The sequence below is a fragment of the Brienomyrus brachyistius genome, chromosome 19 (genome assembly GCF_023856365.1).
Source record: "Brienomyrus brachyistius isolate T26 chromosome 19, BBRACH_0.4, whole genome shotgun sequence".
Classification (NCBI taxonomy): Eukaryota; Metazoa; Chordata; class Actinopteri; order Osteoglossiformes; family Mormyridae; genus Brienomyrus; species Brienomyrus brachyistius.
In genome coordinates, this window is record NC_064551.1 from 5358476 (window position 1) to 5369249 (window position 10774).

Consider the following 10774-nt stretch of genomic DNA (forward strand, 5'->3'; position numbering starts at 1 on the left):
AACCACTTATTCTGGTCAGGGTGACTTTGAAACTTGGAGAGTTTGCTAGATTAGCGGAATGTTTTTTTTTTATGTAGAAAACGAAAGATCGATATTCGGGCCAGTTTTAGTATTAAGATTAAGTTTACTGCCTCTTAGAACCAGGACTGAAGTCCCATAAAGCAAGGAAGAAGCCCTTCATTAATGAGAAACAGAGAAGAAGCAGGCAGCAGTTTGCAAATAAACAGTCATAGAGGCACACTCATAAATTGAGAAATGAGTGAAACAAAAAATTGTCATGTGGTCTCAATTTTTTTCCAGAGCTGTGCATATTATATAACCCTGTATATTACGTACAACTATCACAGCAAGCTGCAGATAAGCAGATCTTCGCACAGATGTTAACTGAGAAATACACAGCATCAAAAACCAGAGTAAAGATCATGATTGGATGATGACAGGCATGGTGTTTCCTAAAGCCAGTATATTAGATTTGTATTAAAAATACAATTTATCATCTTTTATAAGATAAATTGTTTTTATTTCAAAAAGAGTTTGGTGAGAATAAATAAAAGAACAGCATAGATGTTTGTGTTACTTGTCTGCAGTTTTCATAAAGCATTTATTTGAAAACATTTTACAGTTACTACATAACCACGGCCAGTCCATTTAGAGCATGCAAATATCAAAAATGTTTTATTTTTATTCATGGAAACCATGTGTTTTTTTAATTTATTTTACATTTACATCTTTTACTTAACTGTGCTGTGTAAGGATTCTTTTTTTTTTTTTAATTAACAAAAAGATTTACCCATGGGGTACATTATGTAATCATTACTATTTTTGAATTCAACTCAATTGTTTAAACAAATAAAATATAAACTACACATTTATCAAAATATTAATCGCACAAATCATCAGATTAGACGAAACAGTGACCTCAGCCTTTAAAGTATGACGATGAAAATGTTTCAGCTCGTACCAAATGGTATCAGCGTGAATGTTTTTCTCTTCTGGTGTATTTGGCATTCAAAACATTTTTATCCAACACATTTCAGTTTTTTCAAAGGGGAAATTCACAAGGAAACTGGAGTTACACTTAAAACCGCACTAACACAACCCCATAAGTACTATCAAATAACCAAATGTTAATTAGAAGTGGCAGAACAAAGAAATCAACGGGAGTCTTCAACTGTACCACATATATCCAGTGTGTTAACGGCATTGCATGGTCAGTTGAATGTTGATTTAAGCTACTTTTGTACCAGGTACTTCTATGCACTGTAAAATTACATACATTTGAAGGAAAACAATTTAAATGAACAAGGGTGTTTGGAATATATTTCCACATCAACCTTTTCTGACGATCTGAATTGTACATTCAAAAAGTAGTAAAAATTAAATACAGTTTCATTTTCAAAATAGTACACATTCAGTTCATGGTCAAATTACCAGAAATCTTGATTGGTTCCTAATACGTTGTGTGCATAACCCTTAAGAACAAAATCATTCAGACAGTATCATCAGATGACGTTTATAAAGGGAATTGTCTATAAGAAAGTAACTGGCAATGAGATATTGTCCTTTATTTCCATCATTTAAACCTGGTCACGTTGTTAATTGCCCACTGCTGCTGAGCTGGACTGTGATAAGAACTGGTAATAGTGTTGCAATCCTGATATAATAACAGAAATGGCTTAACTAAATGTTGGGAAATGCAAAGTTAAACCAAAACGACTGCAGAAAAAGCTGCAAGAGTTCTTGGAACCCCAAAGTTCGGATGGGAAGCATCATCGTCCATCCAACCTCAGATTCCCTTGCATCTTTGTCTATTCAGGAAAATGCCTGCGTGTAAACACTTGAGAACTGACCCTTAAGCCATTACACATGGATGCTCATTCATGGTGGATCACCGTACATGCCCGCCACCAGGGGGCGTAGCTAGAAATCCTGGGCCTCCACCATAGTAGAAATTATGGATGTATGATGTACCCAAAACGTGTTCATTATTATTTTTCATGCTCAGGGGTCCCTATAAAGTGCTGGGCATCCTGAAACTACTGGGGTACCCACACCCCCCCTAACACCCCCTCCCGTCACCGTCTATTTATGAAAACTGGAAAGGTGAATTAATTCTAAATTTAGATGATAAAACCACCATGGCAATGTATATGTTATGGATAGAATTGTACTAGGAAGAAAGGGAAAAAATGACATTTTGTCTTTTAATAGAGGGATATTTCATGGCTCTAAAGAAGTCAAAGTGTAAGAGAGCATAGTCCAGCTGTTGAGACACACGAACCCGCATTAACCATCTGAAATGCTGGTCTGAACCAGAGAGTAATAGTAAAATCCACATTGTCTTTTTCAATCCAGTAATCTGTAAACTAACTGTACGAAGGAAATGTATCACTGGAATCTTTGAAATCAGAGATTCTGGTCTGATGAGGTTGGTTTTGGACCAGTAATGTATAACACATGCAGTTGCTTGAGTTGAATTAGAGCATATATTTTAGAGAGAAAAACATGTAAACGTATTTCTGGAAATCAAAGCCAATGCATGATAGTCAACAGTCAGGAAGGCTAATACTCATCTCAGCATCACCAGAACACACCTGCTGTGCTCTGACTGAGGTCTTCTTATCCGCCGATATCGTACACACAACACCGACACAGAGCAAGGCACTGACTCTCGCATAAACCTATGTATTAGCTGATACTCTCCAGGTACTGAATTCTTGAGCGAGGAGAAGTTTTAAATGAAATGAATCTTAGAACATGACTCTGAGGAGACAGACCCCATCTACGGCTTTGTGACAAAGCTTAAACTTTCCCAAAGTTTATATGCCAGTATAATAGTCATCACAACAGAGCTTCTGCACGCAAACATATTCACCACAAACCTTTCTAAATAGCATAAAATGTAGAAGGGTAGAAGATGGGGTGATATAGATATATATTTATATATATATATTTATTTGTATATATATGACTTGGAAAAAATCTTAAATTGTCACTGGTAGCTATTCACAGTTTGTGATCACAGTGTACTTCTGCTCTTTTGCTACTTTTTTCTTTGTTCATTTCTTTGTTTTCCCTCTCTTTAGACATTGGGGGGGGTCGGTGAGAAGGCCGTGGCGCCGCCTCTTACTGGCTCCGCCCCCTCAGGCCACCCGGATCCGAGGCTCCTCCTCCACCTCTTGACCCAAGCTGGTGTAGGTGACTGACGGCTCCACAGGCCCGAGAGGGGGTGCCTCTGTGACAGGGCCGCCAGTGTTACGAAACTGCTTGTAGACGCGGGGGTCCTGGGCCACGTAGGTTGAGGAGGAGTAGTACAGAATCAGCCCCAGGACAATGATGAAGAAGGACAGCAGGTACAGCCCTGAAAACTGAGAGAAGAGACACAGTCAGGCACAGCCATGAAGCCCAAAGATTCCGAACCTGGTCAGGTGAGTTTATAAGGCACTTTAAAAGCCCTGGGTTTATTGCTCAAGGAAATGTACACAAACGCAGGTTCATTTCCTGTGGGAAAACCAATCATAACTAGAAAAACTAGTCACTAAATCTTTTTCCCTTAAAAAATCATATTGTCTGGTAGTATTGTCAGTGAATTAAATTACCCCTGAAAATACATTAAAAAGGACTGGTGTGTGAGTGTGCCTGTGATGGGCTGCCCCCCCCATCCTGGGTTGCTCCCTGCCTCGTGTCCATAGCTTCTGGGGTAGGCTCCAGACTCCCCATGACCCAGAAGGATAAGTGGTTTGGAAAATGGATGGATGGAATACATTAAAAAAACAATTCTTTTACCGGTACTGTATTGTTTGGTGGAGTGTGCCAAAACCAATCAAACAAATCATATTCCCCTCCTAGAGAGTATTATCTGTTGTGTCTGGAAATAGCAATAAACTCTAGAATAATAAAAAGACATTTACTGTGAAACAAAATGACACAAACAAAACCCAGATTAATTAAAATGTCTGTTAAACAGAAGATAACATCTGCTTTTCTGTTTATGGAGTGAGCCTTTAAAAGTGATATTTGAACAAAAAGCATTATGGGATATGACCATGTGACATTTTAAAATGGAAACCCCAGAGAACATAGGGCATTGTGGGATATGACCATGTGACATTTTAAAATGGAAACCCCAGAGAACAGAGGGCATTTTGGGATATGACCATGTGACATTTTAAAATGGTAACCCCAGAGACCAGAATGCATTGTGGGATATGACCATGTGACATTTTAAAATGGAAACCCAAGAGAACAGAATGCCCATCTGAGTTCTTGATATGGAACAGAATTACATAAGTGGCTTCCTGCAAGATTAGTGGATCTTCAGTGCTGCTGTGTAAAAAAGTGACATGAGTGCTACACTAAATGAGTAATTCTGTATGCTCTAAAAACCTAACAAGTTCAGGAAAAGGCACATGACAAAATACATCCTAAGGCTCATGTACCGAACATGTCCATGTTCTGCAATGATAGTTGTAACTTAAGTAAATTCGCTCCCAGGATGATTTCACAGGGAATTTGAGAGACCACTATGTTATGTGACAAGGCAAAGAGCAAACCCCACCAGTACATTTGCGTCTGTCAGCCAGTGTGTATAAAAATGACGTTCCCCTCAAACACAGCAGAGAAACAATTGCATGTGTCAGCTTATCCATAAGTGTATATTGTGGGCATTGGAATGTCATCCAGCTGTCAATTCTAACACTTACTTCTAAGGGAAGTCCAAAAACGAAGTCCACAGTGTTTATCCTGCTCACAGTGAATAATCTGAGCCAGAGACTGAATTCATTACCTATCACAAGCTCTGCAGTGATAAGAGGTAGATTGTGCGCCGCTCATACTGCTGGATGGCGAAAGGTCTATCTCCACAGTGGTGCCACCGATGTGAGGTGACCATCAGTCTTGTCACCCAGCTGCAAAGTCATTCATTAAAGTGACCGCAGCCTTACATATGGTTCGCTACATCAGCAGTGTCTAATTAGCAGCTGACAGTCTTATGGCACCAGCGATAGGGCAGACTTGTGCGCCAAGAAAGCCTGGAGTGTTGGGGTCCGCAGCTCTGCATTGTGTCCGGAGGGAGAAAAACTGGCTTTGCTAATCATCAGCAACAAATGAAAAATCAAGGGCTTCGTGCATTTATTTAAAAAATGCAAGCAAATACTCCAGAGAGTCTAATTTAAAAGTATAAGGAGCCAATTCCCGTCTTTCTACCTTTAGTATTTGGTATTTTTACCAGATAATCCTTTTTGATGCTCCCTTAATTCTCATTCCTAATGAGATGACTTAAGAAAGAGATGGAACAGCTCTATAAACTTGAGGTTCCAACTAATATGAGGTTCATTAAGAGGCCCTCAAAGGACATCAGTAAAACGCTGACAAGCTCTTTGTGCAGGTTCCACTACCAAGGACTCTTTGTGAGCCTCAGTCACATGACAGGGCAATGCGGGCTTGCAGGGTCCTACCTGGACACCCCCATTGGATCATCTCCCTGTTTGCACCCCATGAGAGGTAATGAAAGTGATGTCCTCAGTGAAACCTACAGAGCAGATCTGGCCACTTGGGTGGTGGTCATGTTTGGACATGGGGACAAACCGATGGCATTTTCTTATGGTGACACTGAAGCTGTATCATGTGTTTCCCTCATAGAGTACAGATTTGGAAATCCTGAGTACACTTTCATAAGATACATGTCAGTTGTCCAGTAACCCAGCATATTCACAGCAAAAGCTGGAGCTGAAATCACAAAGACTTGGAACTGCGGTTTTAAAAATAACTCCAGCTTCAAAGAGCTCTCTGCAGCTATTTAAGACGGTGCACTTCCGATCCTTACAAAATTCATAATGTTTATTTGAGTATGAATGCATTATGAAGGCATTTACTGCATTGTTATTGTGTTCAAGCTGAAGGGGAACAATGAATTGTGAGTGATGGAATGCCTCTGAGTAATGATCGTTAGCTTCTACATGTTAATGGTACATAAGTTAGTGTACAATAAAACACAAAAAAGCCATTTTATATAGTCAAAGAAGTCAGAAATACCTCATGCGTTTGTAAAAAGAAAAAAAAAACATCTTCACTGCACCAAAGAAATGCAAATGATTGTAATGTTGAGTTGACTCTCACTGTTGACATGAACACTCCTGAACAGCAGGCGGCATCAAGACTTACAGTATAATACAGGGTGAGGAGAATGGAGGCGGAGATGTTGTAGAGATGGGAAAACATCGTGTGTGAAAGCGATTACTGAGCACTGTAATGAATCCACTCTTTCGTTGGTATGACAAGATGATAATTTACATCCAGCTAGCATTAGGAACCTGCAATTTAATCGAAGTATGATGCAGGTTAATGCGTGTCTTCCTCCGTGAGAGAACCCGATGTTGACTTCCAAAATATCACAAACGTTGGGGATGCTGTGTTTCTTTTCCCGTGTGTCTATTTTCATTCAAACCCAAGGTCTTACTTTGTTTAGATTCAGGCATTGAAGATTTGGGGGAAGGCGTATTTTCAGAGATGGTACGCTGGAGACGTGGCGAGTGAGTGACACGGTATCCCCGAAGCATGGGAGTCACCTAAGGCCAGGCGATGCTTGATGGAGTTTCATCGTGTGTTATTAACACAAAGCCAGTAATAACTGTAATCACAGCGATAGCTCAAATCAATTCCGGCCAGTTTACAAAGCACAGAGATAAATGTTCCTTCCTCAAGGTTTCTTACTGATGCAGCTGTCATAATAAAGCTGATGGCTTCATTTTTTTGGAGGTCGGCTACAGCAATACTGATCACGGCCAGCTCAAGTTCAAACGGACACTCCTAACTGGCTGCCTGGCACCCTCCCCAACGACGCTTTTCATCACGCAACAGTAATTAAGGTCGTTCATCAATTGCTGGCAAAACCGAAAGCCCTCTCAGGCCACTGGTTCCTCGTGTTACACCACAGGGCACATTGACAGCCCTAAATGGATACCTGTTGCTCTCAAACTTCCTACAAACTTCAAAGGCAATTAGCACAGACCCTGACATAGACTGTGGAGACGGAACAGCAGCATTAGCCACACGGTTGATGTCAACCAGCACTGAAGGTTTCCAGTGGCACGTCCGCCACCCGTGACCACAGGGCTACACAGAACACATTAAGCTGCTATTATCACCTATCTGCCACATTACTCTGACTTATTCCATCCGCATTCCGCCTTCACATGCAATACAAGGGTCAGCAGCATCAATATTATTAGAGAGATGTAATTGAATTTTTCCCTCTGCTATAATGAAAGGTGACCTACGACTGGGTCAACCTGCAGCCTGTATAGCTCGCTTAATACTCAGAAATAGCCCATCAAAAACTGAGGTGACCTAAGATAGAGACCAACATATGCAAAAGACTTGCCTTATTGCATCTGATAATATCCAAATTTCTCTCATCAAATTACGTAAATTTAACTACACGTGATTAGAAAATACAACAAATATGTTTGATAGCCAAGCACCTAAAGTCATCTGCTTGTTTTAAATCAACTATCACTTCAAAGTCAACATTATGTTTTGAATGTAAGTGTAATATTCTACCATTAATCAAGTTGACTCTATCGTTTCCATAGAAACCATGTATAATCTAAGTGGTTTTCCAAGGTAGCTTTATAATGTCTGAGAAAAGTACTGGCAAATCCACACGGAACAGCAGCACTAGGAAATAAATATATGTCTCTCAGTACATATCAGCTGACCCCCTCTTTCTTTCAACTGACCCTCTTTTTGTGTCAGCTGAGCCCCTTTTTGTGGGGGAGCTACATAGCTGTAAATACACACAGCGGGTAACAAGCACTACAAGGTACACTCAGGCTGCATCCGAAGCCACACACTACACACCATGCACTTAAATGAGGAAAATGTAGACCTACCTACTATGGCAATGGTCACTTAGTGCGATTCCTGAAGTGCGCAAGTTCAAAACTTTGTACACTTTTCAGAGTCACTACGTTATGTTTGAACTGCTGGATTTTGACCTTTAATGACAGATCTCCTGCATACCCACAAGTACCTGACTGCATCAGAAGTCGCATCTAGGATTGTGGGATCGAATAGTGTACAGTGTTTGCACACTTAGGATTTTGACCAGATGTAGGGTGCCATCCAGGAACTTTTCATGCACTAAGCGATGCATCCATCCATGTACTATTTTGCGGCAAAGTTTAGTGTGGAAGCGTGCAATTTCGCATTCAGCCTTAGCCTTAAAATACCTAAGTGTCCAGTGGGTGGAGCATTTAAGGGGTGACATATGGTGTCATTTATGCAATTCCTTAGATTTTTTTAAATGTGGAAACTAGCAGGAGGTGCAATAAATCTATTGCCATAAGTTTAAGCTTCCAGACTCCTGTCTTTGCAACAGCCAAACCTGTGTCTTATGTACCCGTTCTGGATGAAAATCGATACTTGAAAACGACAGAAATAAAAAAGTTGAAAAGTTACTGTTCCCAGAACACTGCATACTGCACAGTGTAGACTCCAGGCATCTTCCTGAAGTATGGACCACACTTTTGGTGAGACCAAGATAGAAATATGGACCTCAAATACACGGTGGGCCTCAACCATTGCATGTGACAGCACAGACAGAAATAAACACAAAGGCGTTTTATTTTTATTTTCCTGGGTGCTACTTGCTACCAACAGCCAACAGTGACAGATGGGAATAGGTGGAGATGGTGTGTAATTACATTAGTGATGGTTTACTCATTAATTTCATGGGCAGACAGTAAGTAATATTTTCTAAATTTAAATAGGCATGTCTTATTTCAGCTGGCTCCGGTACAACAATAATAACGCCTAGTCTCTTGGTGTACCGGGCAAATGAAGCTGTTTTCCTACAAGCTAAACACGACAAAATGAGGCATTTGTGTGTTTGGAGTAACTAGAGGTGTGCAGAGAGAAACCCGGTTTGAAAGGGAAGGGAAATATAGAAAAGTGTGTTCCAGTAACCATGAGTACCAAGGAACGCTGTCAGCTCATCTTCTTGTTTTGCAAGAAGAAAGTTGCTCCAAACGTATTTGTAAGTTTTAATTTGCAGTTTTTGGAAATTCGGGGAGAATGAGCTCCCAATACGCAGCTACTCAGATGGCAGATATTTACCAGATATAATTTAGAGCCGGCACTCCCCGCCGCTCCCCCCTGGATTTCAAACACAATTAGTGCCGTCTTTGACAATGGCTGCTTTATATGGGGGTGCTATGTGGCAGAATTGCGGCACAAGCTGCACGAGGACCGTGTAATCCTCCTGATTTTTGTTAATTCTCTCTCTGTGAAAATCCCATAACGGTGGCAGCAAGCCGGGGAGGATTTCCGCAGTCCTGCCCTCCCACGGTTTCAGGTGAGGCGCTGCATGATGGAGTTGCGTATCTACAGGAAAGCCAAGTTATTTCCCACAATGTAATAAGGCCAAAGAAAGTGTCCTAAGAGTCTGCATTACCGCTGCAAATCCAGCGCCAGGGGGCTACTAACCTGAATGAAATGGAAGAAAATTATAAGTGTGTTAACTTCTTTTCATTAGCGCAGCACAACGCTATGGGTCATCTTAATTAATACCTGTCAGAACTCCTAGTTTTCCTGCATTCCTCCTGATTTTCCACCAGTCCTTCTAATGTTCTCCTGGTTTATAATTTCTCTTGATTTTCCGCATCCAGACATTTATCTTCGTAAGAATCAATCTCCCCCCCCCACCCACCTGGCCAGTAGGTCTTAATTCACCAGTATTCATGTATAGAGAATGTTAAGCAGAGAATTTCTGCATTTACATTTACTGAAACCAATGTCATGATGTGTGGAAATGTAAGTAAAAAAAAAAATACAAGCCACATTCTAAGGAACCACGTGACGCTGCAGAACCACATGACACTGCGGAAACATGTGACATTGCAGTCGGATGGATGTGACTGGAGTGGTGTGATAAAACCAGCTGGGCGGAACGAAAACAAACGGCAGCCATTTTAACGTAAGCATGAGGGGAAAACAGATGAACAAATGCCAGAACAGGTGCTGGGTCATAGAATGGCTACACTGGAATGCTTGGTCAGCCATCAGCCTCTCTAGTCATGTGTACTAAAATCAGAAGATCATAATCTTTTATGATGATTGTAAGTAGCAAAAGATAATGTGATGCTGCATGTCACCTGACTCACTATATCCACCCCTGTCTTGTGATTAGGTTAGACTAGTGAGCGGCACATCTGTGCTGGTTAAACTAGCTTGCTAGCTTGATCAGTGAACAGGAACTCACTACTCTGTATGGTGACTTCACAGCCACCTTCATAAAACGAGCTTTCAGCTGTGCATCTGTCTACCTTGGCAAACAGGCACTACTCTAAACATTCAGAATTTGAACCTCTCCTAGCAGGAGTACCTGCCTCCTCGTGGGAGTAACTGGAGAGCCTGACAAAGAGTATCTACTGTGTCGCCTGTACTTGATGACAGGGATTGCACAGACACAAAGTTGAACGGGTTTTCCAGCAGAAGGAATATGGTCTCTTACAGCTTACGGTAGTCAAGAAGCCATGTCTTCAATTACAAAGAGCGAACCTAATTAAAATGATAAAACCCCAGAATGAGATACCGAAACCAGAAAATGGCTGAGTGCGGGAAGGGTATGGGAGACTGAAAAGCGGGTTGATGCAGCATCAGTAGTTAGGTGGACACATTTACCATTTTGTTGTGATCAAGCGAGAGCTGAGCTGGAAGGCAAAGCTTTTGATTTACCAGTCGATCTACATTCCTACCCTCACCTATGGTCATG

The 10774-nt window shown here is 41.1% G+C and overlaps 1 protein-coding gene across 2 annotated transcripts in view; it reads right to left on the bottom strand.

Moving 5' to 3' along the window:
• Positions 1-547: 547 nt before the first annotated feature.
• slc35f1 (solute carrier family 35 member F1) overlaps positions 548-10774 on the bottom strand; it is an 85171-nt gene continuing 74944 nt past the window's right edge. For both annotated transcript variants that reach the window (XM_048986218.1, XM_048986219.1), the window contains one exon: positions 548-3368. In XM_048986218.1, coding sequence (XP_048842175.1) covers positions 3144-3368 — 225 coding nt within the window. In that variant the 3' untranslated portion in view covers positions 548-3143. The remainder of the gene's footprint in view (positions 3369-10774) is intronic.